The sequence below is a fragment of the Medicago sativa genome, chromosome 2 (genome assembly GCF_051527215.1).
Source record: "Medicago sativa cultivar Bolivia chromosome 2, Bolivia_mono, whole genome shotgun sequence".
Taxonomy (NCBI): domain Eukaryota; kingdom Viridiplantae; phylum Streptophyta; class Magnoliopsida; order Fabales; family Fabaceae; genus Medicago; species Medicago sativa.
The window spans coordinates 65,429,887-65,447,827 of NC_140750.1; the positions used below are offsets into that span (position 1 = coordinate 65,429,887).

Consider the following 17,941-nt stretch of genomic DNA (forward strand, 5'->3'; position numbering starts at 1 on the left):
TTATCAGTAATGAAGATTTTTCTCGTGGTTTATATATTTTTATATATTTATCCGTAACTAAAATGTTGTTCAATGTTTTTTAATATTATCAATGACAAATACTTAGCTGCAATTTTATTTTAATATTTAGATTTGAAAAAAAATTATCTCATGTTTAGTTTTGTATATTTATCAGTAATAAAAGTTTGGATAAAAAATAATAGGAAGAAAACAAAAATAGTGATAAAAATGATGATATTTGATATTGAAGAATAGAGGAAGAGGAAAAGATGGTGGAAAGAATAATCTAGAGAGTAGACATGGCAACAAAACATATACATGCAGGTATCCCTCCGTACCAAACTCAATTTGACAAGTTTTTCCAGCTTTGACTGAGTTTAGGTATGTGTTTAGGTTTATCTCGATTTCAAAATACAGGTACTAGACGAGTAACGGGGACATAGGTACTCATCCGAAACCCATACCCAAACCCGTCTCAAATATAGAAAATCAATTTACTACCCCTTTTATATAAATAGAAACTTAAATCATAAATTATTTCTTTCGTACAGTCATAGTCTCAGTCTGTTAGACGACACTCACTTTTCTGATCTCTCTCTCTTCTCCTTCATCTCACATCATCGGTCTCTCTCTTCACCATCACCATAGTGATCGATCGTCATTATCTCTTTTCTGGGTACCCTTTGGCCAGAGTACTATAGTGTCATCCCTATATCCGCGTTTATAAAAAATCTACGCACTTGAACCCATACCCTCATGGGCAACTAAGCACATTACCTGCGCTCATTACCCGCACTTCAACAACAAAAAGACAATAAATAACAAAAAAAAATATCACAACTTAATTAAAATATGATCGAAAATCTTTTAAATCAACTTATAAAATATTACACATCGTACTATTTAGTAAAATAAAAAGGATCTAAAATATAAAAAACAAGTGCATGTTACAATAAATTTCAAAGGCTTGGAATTAATTAACCAATTTTAATAAAAAGGATCTAAAATATAAAAAACAAGTGAATAAATTTTAAAGGCTTGGAATTAATTAACCAATTTTAATATTACATAAGATTATAGTTATAGTATATATAATGTGCGGGCGTGGGGCGGGCTGGGCACAAGAGAGTCTGTACCCGTGCTCATTCTTGTACAAATTTGCATGTAATTACCCAAGCTCATATCAATACCCAACAATGCGGGTATTTATCCGCCCATCGTGGGTATTTTTGCGGGTACCCATTATATTGGGGCCAATTGTCATCCCTATATTACAACAATGCATCCGGGGTTGAAAAATATGCACAATGGTGATAGGGTGGGGATACCTGAACCCGTCAGGAATAGATATGAAATTCGATTTCTCATCCCGTTGGGTATGGGCACGGTAACGGGTAAGTATATCAGAGTATGTATGGGGACAGGGAAGGTAAAATTTGTCCCCACCCCGCCCTCATTTTCAGACCTACTAGAGAGAATAAAAAGAAGAATATGTGAAAATTTGAGAGAGAGAGAGAGAGAGAGAGAGAGAGAGAGAGAGAGAGATATGAGAGAGAGAAATTTGGGAAGAGATGAGACTCACATTTGGGAAGTTGTTTTATTTTTTTATTTGAATTAGGAAGAGAGAGGAAGAGAAGTAGTGAGATAATGAGAAATAAATGCAAGAGAAAGAAAGAAAAAGAAACGGCTAACGAGAGGTTTGCAGAATGCACTTTTTTTTATATACAGAATGAACTTTCTAATAACACAATCTAACCATCACTGTCAAGATTTAAAGAAAAGACAATAATAAGTTTTTGCTGATTATTAAAAAAATATAGTTAGAGAATAGACATTTAAAATCAAAAATATTAAATAATAGAGCAGGGAAAAATATGCAGCCATTATATGCACCTTCCGGTCATTATTATAAGCAAAAATTCACATTTGAGATTCATTCAATTAATGATGTATATAGTCTTTATTATAGACCACATACATCATTTAATGAATGAAACTAGAATGTTGATTTTTGCTTATAATAGTGACCGGAGGGTGTACAATTATGTAAGTTTTTAACTAACTGTTCAAAACAAAACTTGAATGCAGTATTGCAGTTGATGTAATAAGCCTTTAGTAATCACTTTCAAACTCAAAATTGGGTTTTGAAAAAAAAAGTTCCTTGATCAACCAATCACTTTCGGCGGGTGTTAAGCTGTGAATTTCTCACAGTCCTTAACTCCAATTCTTTCAAACTCACTGACAAGAATTTTCACACATTCAACTAAATCAGCCTTAAATTTAGATGAGCACCCTCCTTTACCCTTGTTAACATTTTCAACATCGTCTTTGACAAAACAACCAACTTGAACACCTTCAGCGTATGCTTTACACGACCCTAGAATATAGTGTGCTCGGCTATAGAAATGCCCCACAACAAGGTCTTCAAAATTCTGAAAACCAAAAATGACCTAGATCAGTTTGCTTGAACCCCAAGAAAGGAAAAATCTTTTTATATTTGAAAAAATAAAAACCAATGAAACGAACCAAGAGTAGAACCAAACCTTAGGAGGATTTCTTATCATATATGTCATTGTCCTCAATGATAGAATGAATGTATCTTCGTTATACTGCAGGGCTTCCTTTTCACCATCTGGTTTGCCACTCAATTTTTCATATCCAGGTTCATTAAAGTAAGGCTTTGCGTTCAAGATTAGACCTTGTATGGAGACTAGAACTTGTAGCATTGTTGAAACACCTGGAGTCCACATCTCATCCTCGTCGCCCTCCCAGGTGCCAAGTAGACTGAGGCAAACATAGCCATCGCCATACAGATTAGGGTTGAGTTCAAGACCTCCAGAATGGTAGTGGACTTGCTGCCACCAAAAAAAGTGACCCATTTGTCGGAATTGAATTAAAAAGAGTGAACAAGAAAATAATATCGGTCAGATAAAGTTATTCTCAACCACATACCGGGGGTTCATTGGGATATCTAGGGGGAAAGTAAACATCAAAAAAGAAAAGACCGTCATGGTAAGGAGTCCCTTCTGCTCCAATAATCACAGCTCTCAAGAGATCCATCCTTGATTCGCAGACTCTCACAAATATTGTATCTGATGAGCATTAAAAAAAAAAAAAGTGAAAGAAATTGTCATGTTGAGCAATATGCCATAAGCTGGTTTCACCTTTCGGTATTTATAATTCCAAGTTCCAACTTTAGACCAAGGAAAAACTTGGCAATCTTTCAACAAGGATGTATTATAAAGAAAACATGCGAAGACCTTTTCGATAGGGCGATAACTAGCCCTGCATTGTCAATAGCAATGAACAGAGTTTGATAGAAAAAATTAACAATGATTGGATATAGCCTATATGGTAAAGTCCACCAGCTCCAAAAAGATAAATTGATACTAAATGTGACATGGAAAATTTTAGAAGCTATTTAGTAACAAGAATGCAAAACTCACCCGGCAAGTGCTCCTCCAAAATCTTCCACTCTTCCTGGATTTTTTTAGCCCAACTCTTTGGATTCTACTTAGGAAATAGGTAATATGTAAATCCATATAATTAAGATTAGAACTGAAACAAAGTATGCTTTTAAAAGATTTTGTTTAGAAAAACTAACCTGCTTCATGGAGGAATTATTTTTAATAAAGTGATGGTCTGAGGTGTCAGTGACAGTTTCAAATTGCTTAAACATTCTAAGTTTCCTCATAGTTGCGTTTTCGGGTTCGTCAGTGATTGTCAAACTTGAGGCAGCAGCTGCTCTCTTACGTCTAGCTCTGGCAGACTTGAGAACACCGGTTTTACCAAGCCTGTCCTCGTCAATAGCTTCAAGTGCCTTCCCCTTGTTATGTTTATGAGCTATTTCAGCAAGTACTGTTAAATTATCATCATCATTGTCGCCGTTGTCAATGTCAATCACATCACGGACAATGGACTACAAAAGTAACAGCTAATGATTATTTGTTGATAAAGAAAAAGACAGACATTAAGAAACATGTAAAGGAACCTCCTTAAACAATCCCTTCTATTTTCGAAAACCAAAACAAATATCCTCAAACTTTAAACCTACACCCTGCACCTGCAGTAAGATCCTAAATGGTTTTTCTAGGTTTCTAAAATAATTTATTTATGTAGTATATAAGAGAGAAAACTTGAATCCAAAACTTAGGTATAGCAAAACTATATAAAGACATAAATAAAAGAAACCACTATCCATCACGGGACATAAAAACTGATCATGATTGAAAAGTGAAAACCCATGATTAAGATTTTAATAAAAATCAAAATTTGAAGAGATTGAAGAGACCCCACAAGAGAAAAGAAACAAAAGAATAAACAAAACAAAACTCTTAAATTTAAAAAAAAAAAAAGAAAGAAAGAAAAAGGTTAGAAACCTTTTTCATCTTTTTTTTGAAGAGGGAAATATGTTTCTTGTGCTTTTTGAATTTGCGAGAGTGTTGTTGGTCCATGAAGAATCAAACCCTTGTTTTGTTGCGTGTGGCGAAAACAGAAAGAAAGGGTGGAAGAGCAAGTGAGTAACGGAGTCTACGAAATAATTGATATATTTTAACGCAAATTACGAAATTACTAGTATTTCATTTCTTTTTTTTTTTTGTTTGCAAAAGTTATTATAGGAATGTAGATTTTTTTTTATATAGATTTTTTGGGTTTGGCATCTATTCTCAAACCTTCTTAAAAGAGAGAAGAGAGTGAAACAAAGAGACTAAAAAAAAAGACACTAGACTAAAAATAATAGGGAAAATGGTTACTTCGCTCTCTGACCATCTCGCTCTTACAAAGTTGTCTGACTCAAGATTAAATATAAATAGTCTATCGATATCGATGTGCACTTCCGTTATCAGTTTAGTCATTGACGATAATTGTTAACTTATGAGGTGGCAAATGTTTTGTGCTAACAATGTGCATGATGTGTTTCACGGACTGAAGTGAAAGAAAATGAATTGAATTAAAGGACATGGACATGGACTAAAGTGAAAGTTGAAGTTAGAAATCCACAAATCCCTAAATGCCTACATCTCAAATCCCTAATTCTCTCTTTTGTTCAAAATTGAATCTTCTACTGCAAATAAGTTTGAACATCAAAATCAAATCTTCAATTAAACATATTAAAGTAATTGAAATGATAAATGCCTAAAAAGTGCAACTCAGTTATCCTTCAGATTATTCAAGAGCAAAATTCATTAAGAATGATCCATCTGATCTTTGTTCTAAGAAGAAAAAAAAAATTAAAATTCATTTAATAATTAGAGTATTTAGTTTCTAATATACATTACATATATTATTTATTGTTGAATGAATCTAAAAAGTGAATGTTCTCTTGTTACAGAGAATAAAGTAATATGACATTAAGGCTCAATAAACGAGTCAAGTCCAAGTCCACTAAGGTGGTTCACCTCATCTTATCACATCGTGCAACATGGGATTCAGCCTCATGCACCACCTTAAGAAACTTCTTGAATCAAAACGACATATGACACAAGAAAACAACCTTCGATGAGGTCTCAGGAACCACCCAGTTCCAACGTCAGAGATAAAAGGAGAGACGACACATTCCACCGGCCTAAACATAACCAACTTCTGAATAGCTATCAGGTAGTTCTTGTTTACAAGGATCACATCCTAACCTCATAAGGTATGGTTCATTCCAACCCAAATCAGCCGCCTCAATCACTACCGACTTGAGTGTTAGAGTATCTTTTGCAGGTACATCCCCTTTCTCTAGAAAGGGTCAAAGACGAAGATTTTGGCCAAACACCATTGTCCGAGGAGCCTACTTCCGGTTCTCCATCATCTAAAGATCTCAACCATATCAAGTTGATTCTATTCTATTCTATCTCCTGTAACATTTGGTAACTATTTTTATAATCTTTTTTGTTAGTTTAAATGTGTTTATTTTAGGAAGAAAATAATAGAAAGAAAACAAAAATAGAGATAAAAGTGATGATATTTGATCTCGAAGAATAGAGGAAGAGGAAAAGGAAAAGGATGGTGGAAAGAATAATCTAAAGAGATAATAAGAAGCAGAATGTGTGAAAGTTTGGAAGTGAGAGAGAGAAAGAAATGTGAGACAGAAATTTGGGAGGTTGATTTATTTTTAGATTTGAATTAGGAAGGAAGCAATAGAAAGAGAAGTAGTGAGATAATGAAAAATAAATGTAAGAAAGAAAGAAAAGGAAACTGCTAAACAGAGGTTTGGAGAATGTACTTTTTATAGAAACAGAATGAAGTTCTTTTTTTTCATTTCTGAAGAATGAAACAGAATGAACTTCTAACAAGAAGATTTAACCATCCCTTTTGGTGATGTGTCAAAATTTAAAGAAAACACAACAAAGTTTTTCTTGATTCTTAAACTTTTTTTAGTTAGAGAATAGACATTTAAAATCCAAATATTAAATATAGAGCAGGGAAAAATATGAGTACTTTGGCCTTTCTGGCTGCTTAAGGCCGCCGCTAACGAAATCCTAACAAACTAATCAATAATAATTTGCAACTAGTATATACAATTATGTTAAGTTTTTAACTAACTGTTAAAAACAAGAACTTGCATGCAGTATTGCAGTTGATGTAATAAGCCTTTGATAATCATCAGTCTCAATTTTGTTTTAAAAAAGAAAGTTTCTTGATCAGCCAATCACTTTCCGCGGGTGCTAAGCGGTACCAGATGTGATTTTCTCACAGTCCTTAACTCCAATTCTCTCAAACTCACTGACAAGAATTTTCACATATTCAACTAAATCAGCCTTAAATTTAGTTGAGCAACTTCCTTTACCCTTGTTAACATTTTCAACCCCGCCTTTGACAAAACAACCAACTTGAACACCTTCCATGTATGCTTTACATGACCCTAGAATATCATGTGCTCGGCTGTAGAAATGCCCCACAACAAGGTCTTCAAAATTCTGAAAACCAAAAATGACGTAAATCAGTTTCTTGAACCCCAAGAAAGGAAAAAGATTTTAAATACTTGAAAATGACGGTGTAAATGAAATTATAGACATTCGATAATATTATAACATAACGTTGTTGTTGAATATAATCAGATGTCTGTGTAAAACTTATGTTAGATGAAGGGGAAAAAAAGAAGAAATAAAAAAATAAAAAAAAATAAAAAAACAAGTGCTACATGTGTAACGTGGCAAGGCCAACTTAGCAGAGATATAAAATAAATGAACCAAGAGTGGAACCAAACCTTTGGAGGCTTTCTAATCATATACATCATTGTCTTCAGCGATAGAATGAATGTATCCTCATTATACTGCAGGGAACTCGCTTCACCGCCCGGTGTGCCCTTTAAAGGTGCCCATCCAGGTTCATTGAAGTAAGGCTTTGCATTCAAGATTAGACCTTGTATGGAGACTAGAACCTGTAGCATTGTCGAAACACCTGGCGTCCATTTCTGATATATGTCGCCAGACCAGGTGTTAAGTAGACTGAGGCATACTTTGCCAGAAACATACAAATTAGGGTTGAGCCGAAGACCACCAGAGTGGTAGTGGACTTGCTGCCATGAAAAAAATGGACCCGTTGTCGGAATTGAATTTAAAAGAGTGAACAAGAAAATAATTTCGGCCAAATAAAGTATTGTCAACCACATACCGGGGGTTCATTGGGATATTCAAGGGGAAAGTAAACATCAAAAAAGAAAAGACCGTCATGGTAAGGAGTCCCTTCTGCTCCAATAATCACAGCCCTCATGAGATCCATCCTTGATTCGCAGACTCTCACAAATATTGTATCTGATGAGCATTAAAGAAAAAAGTGAAAGAAATTGTCATGTTGAGCAATATGCCAGAAGCTGGTTTCACATTTCGGTATTTATAAGTTCTTGATTCCAACTTTAGAACAAATGTATGGAGTGGACACCACCAAGGAAAAATTTGGGAATCTTTCAACAAGGATTTATCATAAAGAAAACAAGCCAAGACCTTTTCAATAGGGCAATAACTAGACCTACATTGTCAATAGCAATGAACAGAGTTTGATAGAAAAAATTAACAATGATTGGATGTAGATATAGCCTATACGGTAAAGTCCATCAGCTCGAAAAAAGGAAAATTGATACTAATTGTGATCTGATCTGTAATATGACAATGAAAATATTACAAGCTATTTAGCATCAAGAATACTAAACTCACCCGGCAAATGCTCCTCCAAAATCTTCCACTCTTCCTGGATTTTTTTAGCCCAACTCTTTGGATTCTGATCAAGAAATAGTATGTATATCCGAATAATTAAGATTAGAGCTGAAACAAAGTATGCCTTTAAAAGATTTTGTTTAGAAAAACTAACCTGCTCCATGGAGGAATGACTTTTAATAAAGTAATGGTCTGAAGTGTCAGTGACAGTGTTGAATTGCTTAAACATTCTAAGTTTCCTCAGAGTTGCATTTTCGGGTTCCTTGGGGATTGTCAAACCTGAGGCAGCTGCTCTCTTAGGTCTAGCTCTTCTCTTACGTCTAGCTCTGGTAGACCTGAGAGCACCGGTTTTACCAAGCACGTCCTCATGAATGGCTTCAACTTCGAGTGCCTTCCCCTTGTTATGTTTATGAGCTATTTCAGCAAGTACTGTTAAATTATCATCATCATTGTTGCCGTTGTTAATGTCAATCCCATCATGGACAATGGACTACAAAAGTAACAAACAATGATTATTTGTTGATAAAGAAAAAGACAGATGTTAAGAAACATTTAAAGGAACCTCCTTAAACAATCCCTTCTATTTTTGAAAACCAAAACAAATATCCTCAAACTGTAAGATCCTAAATGGTTTTTCTAGGTTTCTAAAATAATTTATTTATGTAGTATATAAGAGAGAAAACTTGAATCCAAAACTTAGGTATAGCAAAACTATATAAAGACATAAATAAAATAACGCATGCATATGATGAAAAACACCATATGTATGAAGGTGTAATATTTTTTACATCGACATGTTGCAATCAGGGGACATAAATTAAAAACTGATCATGATTGAAAGGTGAAAACCCATGATTAAGATTTTAATAAAAATGAAAACTTTGAAGAGATTGAAAAGTGAAAACACCCCACAAAAGAAAAGAAACAAAAAAGTAAACAAAACAAAACTCTCATAAGTAAATTGAAAAAAAGAAAAAAGTTTGAAACCTTTTTCTTCATTTTTTTGAAGAGGGAAATATGTTTGTTGTGCTTTTTGAATTTGCGAGAGTGTTGTTGGTCCATGAAGAATCAAACCCTTCTTTTGCGTGTGGCGAAAACAGAGAGAAAGGGTGGAAGAGCGAGTGAGTAACGGAATTTACGAAATAATTGATATATTTTTACGTAAATTATGAAATTACTAGTATTTTTATCTCATTTCTTTTCTTTAATTTTTTTGTTTTGCAAAAGTTATTCTAGGAATATAGATATTTTTTTTAAAGATTTTTTGGGTCTGCTATAAAGTTATAAAATTAATTAGCGGCTATATATTCTAGAATAAAAAACTTCTTTTTTTTTTACAAAAATAAACTATAATTTTTTTTTAATTGATAGAGTATATTATAATATAAATTTTAGTCGCTAAAAATAAAAAGGATAAATCAACAAAGACCCAAAATTTCTTGTGGATGAAAGCAACGAGAGAGGTGATTCAGTTAATCAACATTAGATAAAATTTGTGTTGAGTTCTTTTAATGAATGTTTATTTTCTTCAAGTATTTTACATACATATAAGTTTTAGTATAAAATTTTTGTTAACGTATCTTAGCCGTATTGTATCCTAAATTTTGAAAAATTTACGTATCCGCGTACCCGTATCATATCATACCCGCACCCGTATCCGTATCCGTATCCGAGCTTCATAGATACACACCCTCTAGTTTTGATAAATCACTCACCTCCCCTCAAAGTTAACTTTGTTAGCACCGTTACTTTACTTAACAACCTTACGTTATTCTCTTCAATTAATTTATATTCATTTTCCATAAATGATAAATCTACCTACACATAAACCATAAAACCATATGCAATTGGATATCCTTTCCAAAGTTTCATCGGCAAATTTTGATGGTTATTAGAGTTTGATTATGTTTTGATGCGTGTTGTTATTATTTAAGAGTGCATGTTGTTGGTATTATTTTAAGTAGGGGTGTTCAAAACCGAACCAACCCAATAAAAAAACCGCAAACCAAACCAATCCAAATCGAAACCGCAAAAAACCGCACTAGGTTCGGATGAATTCGGATGACTTTTGCACTGAACCGCGCGGTTCGGTTCGGTTTACGGTTTGCATCTCAACAACCGAACCAAACCAAACCGCAAGAATAATGAATATTGCTTAAACATGTACTAGCCTAATTACATAGCTCAAGAATAATCTCTTTCGATTCGATTTTTCCGTTGTTGCACCATTAGGTTCGATTCTAATTCTTTTCCATCTCATTCAAATCATTTCCAGTGATGAATTTGTTTCATTTACTTCCCAATAATTTGTTTCATGCTTATGTTTATTCTTAATTTTACCTATTTTGATATAAGTTTTACCTAATATTTTATCATATAAACAGCAAAATAAAATGTCCTATGTTTATTTTGTAACAAGTTGGCAATATTATAGTTAATGTAATATTTTTTTTATCTCGCGATAAACCGCACAAACCGAACCAATCCAAGCCACATTGGTTTGGTTTGGTTTGGTTTGGATGACTTTTTAAAAATCAACCGAACCAAACCAAACCGCATGCTTTTTTATCTCGCGGTTTGAATGACTTTTATGCTCAAAACCGAACCAAACCGCACCGCGAACACCCCTAATTTTAAGAGTACATGTTTTAATGTTAGATTACATTTCGTGTTTTCGAGGTTCGAATTCTATAAACTGGACACACATTTTACACGTTCAGTTTATAGAATACGAAATATATCCATACAATGAGTTCTAGTGTGGTTTGACACCATTTGGATTGCCAAACATGCGTGGATATCAAATAGTGACCCTCTCACTTAATCCCACCTACACAGCAACTCATTTCATTCCAATCCCATATACTAAAGATCCACTGTACTCCCATGGTTACCCTGTCTTGTTAAAGATCTTAGAGGCAGTATATACTGATAAGGATGACTTTGTGTGATGCCTACGATTTGCTCCAGTGGTTGTGGCAGTACAATTATTCTAACAAGTGTGATTTTCTTGATTAAAACATAAGTTTCTTCAGCAATATCATGTCCCAGGTGAGTATTGGTGTTTGATACCTTTGTAATTAATCGATGATTCATTGATAATATCCTAACTCCAAATTGGTGAACAACATAAACAAAAAATATAAAACACCGATTCACCAAAATAAAAATATAAAACACCTAAATTTTGTACAATCCAACAATTGATTCTTATTCATTTCAAAAAAAAAAAAAAAATTGATTCTTACTAGGCAAAAAAGTGAGACAAGTTGAAGTCAAAGTCAAGTGAATCCTGATTAATATTGGCAAACTTATATATAATAAAAGTCTAAATTAATGTGCACATAAACAAGATTTGATAAAAACAAACAAGTGGCTCTGAAGGCACATAGACAAGGGTAACAATTTATCGATTAATAAAAATCTTTGGACCAATTCGACTTTTTCTCATAATATATTTTATGTGGCAACTGGCAGCACATACATGAAACACTCTCGAAGCAGGCCAAATGCTAGTCTTGATAAAATTTAGGCACAGTCAAACTTCGACCGTGTCCGGGTAGAGAAAGTTGTGACAATTGTTGAATCAGAAATTGTACATTCCTTCCAACTTGAGCATATTAAAAGTCTCCAAGTCGTCTTCAAATTACTTGGCAAACAAATTTGACATTGTGATGTAGGATTAAATCAACCGGAATTATTCATAAATGAGGTTCAGTGTACATAATTTATATGGCATGTTTGTTCATACATGTCATCTCTTTCAATAGTGCATGTCTATGTCGACCACAAGGAGGAGAGGGGCTTCCCCTTTTGGCATTCTTTGACACAAGCAAGTGCAATCTCTTGCAACTGTTTCTCCACGTCTTCTATGGGTTGGCAAGCGTCTACAATCTGCATCAAGCCGGGGGAAAGAAAAAGAAAAAACAACAAGAAAACAAGAACCAAATGAGGTTTAGCATAATGCAGTAAAATACTATTTTTCATTGCCAACAAGCAAGACATGCGGAGTTTTTTTTTTCTTCCAACTGGTGCCAATATTTGGAGATTATAGAAACAGAATCTATCATTTTGACACATTGGCATATATGACACAAAGTATTAGTATCGGAACTTACAATCTAAGAACGAAATGTCATAAAAACAGTTCATTACCTTCCAGGAGGCATCGTGAAGAACTTTGTAATGTTCGGCAACTTTCTGCTGGAATTCCAGCTTTTCATATCTCTCATCACCATACCCTCCTCTTTCTGCAGCTTTCTGATATGAATGTGCAAATAATATAAATAAGAAAAACAGGGAAGCATGCATGAGCTTGACCAAACTCAAAAAATGTAGCTAATCAATAGTGAAAGAAAAAAAAATCAGAAGATCAAGGTGGATAAATTTTTTAAACAAGAGAGCCGGACCCTTTTATGTATTAGGACTTGAACCACCCTCAAGAAAAGTAATACATCTAACTTATGTAAATCAACTCCACAAAAAAGGGATCAAGGAAACACCACAGGATATAAGTGTGGTCTTACAGAATAAAAACTTTTTCCAGCATGAAGAATACTACAACAAACAAATCACTATATATTGGCCAAACAGCAAGTGTTGCTTACATCTGGTGATATGTCAAGGTATGCTACTAGATCTGGAGCCAGCAATCCGTTTTCTGGGGCCTGCAAAATTTAAAACTCACTGTTCACTAATGGATCGAGAACATAAGCAGTTGTACGAATTCTAAAGTGAACTAAAATAGAAGATCTCCTAGGAATTCCTTGTGAATCTTTTACCTTACACCAGTCAATATCCAGTCCCTTAGCAGAGGAGAAAGCCACCCCAGAATAAGAATAACGGTCAACAATAAGGGTTGTTCCACTTTTCAATTTTGTTTCCATCAATGACCTGCATAGACAACACAACTTAATCAAAGAAATCATGAAATTTCACTTGTCATGAAACATGCATGTGGTACATTTGCTAAGAAATATGCATGCAACATCAGCTAATAAGCACTACATTCAAGGATAAAACTAGTCAAGATATCACCAGGCATAACAGCCATATTAACTTAATAACTGGAGCCATGTCGCAAGCTCGTTGAATAATTCCCGAAGAGTCAGAGCCCATGTCAGCCTTACAACGCTACATGTCATCAAAAGCAGTGATGCAACACAGCTTGCTTCTTCTGATTATATATAGCATATATTCATAATGACTAATGCTTAATGGCATGACACATGCTGTAGTAAAATACACACGACCGTGTATTCCACCAACACACTATTTCAGTTTTTTAAATTTATTTTAATTAAAATTTGATTTAAACAAAAAGAGTGATGCCACATACATAGTCATGCGGGTTATTTGCTAAATTACATCATGCACTGGAGAATTGCTCATTCATAATATATATATATATATATATATATATATATATATATATATATATATGTGTGTGTGTGTGTGTGTGTGTGTGTGTGTGTGTGTGTGTGTGTGTGAATGAAGATATCACTTACTAGGCTTCCAAAATCATTATGTAAACGAGGGTTTTTTTATCAAAAAAACTTAAATGCCTAAGCGGGTATGGTTTCCATTTCCTGCTTTATATCACAATCTAGGAATACTGTATCCAATTTCTAGCTAGACAGTTAACAATGGCCATATATAAAATTCCAAGTCATGAATCAAGAATTCTCTTTGTTCTTCCCATGCTACTTTTTACCAATAATAATATAAATGTTACGGAACTAAAAACAAAAGCACAAACCTCTTTTCCCAACGATTAGCACTAAAGAGAAGGTGAATAGTATGATCATCCAACTGTGATGAGTTTGTAAGATAAGCAGATATCATTTGCCCAACGTTCGTAGTTCTATCAGGAAATCTCCATAGTTCAGCAGAGAGCCCTTGTCCCTCCAAGTAGGACGCTAGTCTGCTACACTGGGAAGATTTCCCAGAACGATCCAAACCTTCTAGCACAATAAGGGCACCTCTAGACTCCTTTTTACCCTCTATGTTACAATTAAGGTTACCACCTTCCATTCTTATCTGCCGAAGATTACACTTGGAGGACAACTTCACTTGAAAATTCAATGAGTTCTGCAACACTAGTGCTCTGAAACTCCTGCAAAAGAAAAACCATTCCTTATAGAAGCAGAATTTAAAAAATAACACAAGCAAAAAAAAACAGAAATCTTCTTCAACAGGACATCGGAACATTGATCAATCGTTACTATATTGTGTCATGCATCAAACAAAAGTAAACAAAACAAAACAAAAAAGAACCAACTTCATAAACTACTTCCCTCAATCCTTTGTTTGTTTGCTGAGAAATCTCAGCACAACTAAACAATGAATTTAAAACTGCAGGCTATTATAGGTCAAGTAAAATTCAAAGTTCAGACATAGCATAACCAAAATTAATAATAAAAATATTAATTAAGAAGCAACAAACACATAATCTTTTGTTTTTTTGAATGGCAACAAACAAACACAGAATCTGATTAATACATTATCAGGTTTCTTTGTGTTTTTGTGTTAATTTTACTTGCTCACAAAGAGATAATAGATTCTTGAAGTGAACAATTTTGTGCATTTTCGGAAACAATGAAAATGCCAAAGAGTTTGTTTTCATTATTTCTAAAATCACATAAGCCCTAATAGCATTTCATCTTCTCTCCATCAAAACAGTCCACTTCAAGAGTGACAAATCTTCTTATTAGCAAGTTTAAACTACCATATTTTAGAAAATGAAAATTGAAAATGTTTCAAAAAGTCAACGGAGGCTGAATTTTTTAACAAATTGGATTTGAAGTTAAAACCAGAAGAAGCAAAGGGCTCTTACAATGACTTCAAAGCTGTGATGCAAGTGCCATAGATCATATCCTAACAACACCTTTTAACTGAAACAAAATAAAAGAGTAAAATACAGATCAATACATGGTTGGTTTTAAAATTTATTTCTCTCTGTCTCTGTGTGTGAGTGTGGAGGTGTAGGGGATTGTATAGGAGTGGATTATATTAGAGATAATTTGCCTGGTAGTTGGTACCAGCACTGATTACAAATATGAAATATATAAAAAAAAATTAATAAAACAATTAAGGTAATTGACTAAATAACAAGTAAGGACTTCACTGTAAGGATTTATTGACCAATGCAACTCTCATTATACATATAAATAAAGAAAAACTACTTATGTTTGAGTTTGGACTGCACCAAATTTATACTCAAAACCAAAAGAAAAGCAACTACCGCTTCGTTCAACCTGAACACAACCAAGGCAATGCCCCCCAAGTCCATCACAATTCACAAGCAGCATAATAATGAATATGAGCACGGGAAACTACAATAAATGATCTACAAGTGAAGAATTAGCTAGTTTCTAGAAACTTAACTAGAGCTAGAAAATAAATGTCTAGAAAATTAGTTTATGTTGAGCAACATCCAAATCAACAAACAAGCATCATATGTAGACACTTTGAGAAACAAGTCAAACAGGATATGCATTTATTTCCTGATGCAGAATGAGCATTTATTTCCTGATGCAGAATGAGGGATTCAATTTTAATGAAATCTAGAGCAGCATGTCTAGACAACCAAATGATTAAGCACAAGTGTTTTCCAATATAAAGTAGTGGTAGTTAGCACATGAATACAAACATTAGTGTTATCAATCGCAGGTTGCGGAAAAAAGAAGTTCAAACTGAAGGAGGAGCATGTCGACGTTGGTGAAGCTGCATGACAGCCTAAATTAAGGGAATTTCGTTATTGTTATTATTATTTTTTAACATATATTTTAATTGTTACCTTTGTAATTGTACGCTGTGTATCACTCTCTCCGGTCTTAATTATAAAAGAAGTTTTTGATCTCATTTATAAGAAAAAGTTACAACTAAAGACAAACTAAAAAAAGGGAGTCCGCTATAGACATTATAATCCTAACTGAAGGATAAAAATAAGAACTATTCAAAATAAAGAAACAAAATTTTTTTAATCACCTCTTAAAAAAAGATTTTTTTAAACACGATTTTATACAACAATTAAGATGTGACGCAGATGCATACCAAATTAAAAATTCAATAAAAGTTTGCATTTGTATATGAGAAGAAACAAACAATAAAAAATTGATGGAATCGTGGTGCAAATCTGCCCTCCGTTCCCACTGCAATTCTTTCTTAATTTTGTTCAACTTTTACCAAGACATAGATGTCTATTCTATTAGCAAACGCAATCAAGTAAAACATAACTGTTTATGAGTTGTGCATGCAGGAGAAAAGAAGGTTATAAATTGATGATGGTAGTAAACTCAAGTAGTAAAGTTTATAATTAAGCAACAAAGCAAGATGGTCAACATGGAATAATGAAAACAGATCATAAAATCTCTAAAGCAGCGTCAGCAGTAGCTACAACAAGACAGTGGACATCATGAAGAAACGCAAGAACAGTGAGAGTGCCACGTTCGTTAAGTGGAAAAGACAGAAACAGCAAAGTGTGCACAATTAGTGGACTAAGAGATCATCAGAATAGGCTGTCTGTACCACAGCAACTCAGTTATATGATCTTCAAGACAGACTTGGTTTAAATCAACCTAGTAAAGTTGTTATTGGTTACTTGAAGGGATACTTCCAGCAAGAAATATATCGAAGAGTTGGTGCTTTAATCTGATATCGATAAGTTACCAACGCATGATATTCCTCAGCATTTAACTACTCAACAGCAAACCCTATTGCAACCTTTGTAGCACCGACACCTCTGACCTAAGAAGTGTTGGACACGTGTCAGTCTCTGATACGTTTCAGTTTCCGACACTGGCACATTGATTACTTTCAATTAATTCATTTTCTCATATTATTGCCAGTCAACGTGTCGGTGCAAGTGTTGTGTCTGTGTTAGTACCTCGTAGATTGCAGCACCCTCAACAATCTTCTTTTTCCCTTGGAGGAGGTTTTTATGATCATCAAATGGCAAAGCCATTAAGGTATAATAAGAATTGTGTTAGTGGTTCATAGTGATTCACTAATATTCACATTTCCATCACTATACGTTTTTTCTACGAAATGGTGATTAATTCACGATTTTGAATTTTATACAGTGGTATGAGTTTACTTTTTTCACTTGTTACAGTGAAATTTGTAATCTTTATTTCATTACCAATCAAAAGGTTAAACAAATTCCCAATCAGATACCATAACAACTACCATTACATTAATTCACAAAAAAAATGTAAAATTCATACACAAATTTTGGAGCTAAGGTCACACAAATCGCAATAGAGAGAGAGAGAGAGAGAGAGAGAGAGAGAGGATACCTGTTATTGTGCAAGACTAGGAGAGAGACGGTGCAGAGGGCAGAATTGGCGGTGGTGGGCGGCTGAGACGCTGCCGCCGGTGGATTGGAAGGAGGCGGAATGGGAGATGGGATGAAAGTGTGGAGAGAGAGAGAGAGAGAGAGAGAGTGAAGAAACAGAACGGCGGAGGGAGGGCGGCGGACGAGCGCGAGATAGAAAGGAAGAAAGTGAAAAATTTGGGAAAGTCAGATCAATTTCTCATTTTGAGGGTTTTCTTCCAACACAGGCGCGACATATAGCGCGGGACTGAAAATTTTGGGAAATAATTTTCTCAATTTATAAGGGTTTTTTTTTTCTGATTTGATTTGAGGGGGTTTTTAATTCTATAATAAATTTATTTCAAAAAAAAAACTATAATAAAAAAGGGTTAATTAAGTTTTTAGTCCCTATAAATATTTACAGTTTTGTTTTTAGTCCCTACAAAATAAAATCACACTATTTAGCCCCTGTGACATTTTCCTT

At 34.0% G+C, this 17,941-nt stretch overlaps 2 protein-coding genes across 3 annotated transcripts; both read right to left on the reverse strand.

Moving 5' to 3' along the window:
- Positions 1-2,189: 2,189 nt before the first annotated feature.
- Positions 2,190-9,497, reverse strand: LOC146949754 (uncharacterized). Its single transcript, XM_085748563.1, has 11 exons — positions 9,129-9,497; positions 8,296-8,631; positions 8,142-8,205; positions 7,603-7,742; positions 7,196-7,507; positions 6,660-6,905; positions 3,605-3,919; positions 3,447-3,510; positions 2,953-3,092; positions 2,544-2,855; positions 2,190-2,432 (listed from the first exon to the last, which is right to left on the reverse strand). The coding sequence occupies exons 1-11, from the start codon at positions 9,201-9,203 to the stop codon at positions 2,190-2,192; spliced, it is 2,247 nt and encodes a 748-aa protein (XP_085604689.1). The 5' UTR covers positions 9,204-9,497.
- Positions 9,498-11,530: 2,033 nt separating this feature from the next.
- Positions 11,531-17,727, reverse strand: ZEU1 (P-loop containing nucleoside triphosphate hydrolases superfamily protein). 2 transcript variants are annotated; one of them, XM_085745681.1, is made up of 7 exons: positions 17,441-17,727; positions 14,977-15,034; positions 13,900-14,256; positions 12,923-13,034; positions 12,749-12,808; positions 12,297-12,401; positions 11,531-12,035 (listed from the first exon to the last, which is right to left on the reverse strand). In XM_085745681.1, the coding sequence occupies exons 2-7, from the start codon at positions 15,012-15,014 to the stop codon at positions 11,919-11,921; spliced, it is 789 nt and encodes a 262-aa protein (XP_085601807.1). In that variant the 5' UTR covers positions 15,015-15,034; positions 17,441-17,727; the 3' UTR covers positions 11,531-11,918. The 2 variants fall into 2 exon arrangements, with proteins under 2 accessions (XP_085601807.1, XP_085601808.1); XM_085745682.1 differs by lacking the exon at positions 14,977-15,034.
- Between the last annotated feature and the right edge of the window lie 214 nt (positions 17,728-17,941).

What these genes read in the sequence shown, in the direction of transcription:
- ZEU1 (XM_085745681.1), bottom strand. Translation starts at nt 15,014, where the DNA reads ATGATCTATGGCACTTGCATCACAGCTTTGAAGTCATT. An exon ending in ATCACAGCTTTGAAGTCATT is followed by an intron (nt 14,257 to 14,976) that starts GTAAGAGCCCTT and finishes TTTCTTTTGCAG; the next exon opens with GAGTTTCAGAGCACTAGTGT. An exon ending in TGGATATTGACTGGTGTAAG is followed by an intron (nt 12,809 to 12,922) that starts GTAAAAGATTCA and finishes TAAATTTTGCAG; the next exon opens with GCCCCAGAAAACGGATTGCT.
- LOC146949754 (XM_085748563.1), bottom strand. Translation starts at nt 9,203, where the DNA reads ATGGACCAACAACACTCTCGCAAATTCAAAAAGCACAACAAACATATT. An exon ending in TTTGGAGGAGCATTTGCCGG is followed by an intron (nt 7,743 to 8,141) that starts GTGAGTTTAGTA and finishes AATGCTCATCAG; the next exon opens with ATACAATATTTGTGAGAGTC. An exon ending in TGATTAGAAAGCCTCCAAAG is followed by an intron (nt 6,906 to 7,195) that starts GTTTGGTTCCAC and finishes TTTGGTTTTCAG; the next exon opens with AATTTTGAAGACCTTGTTGT.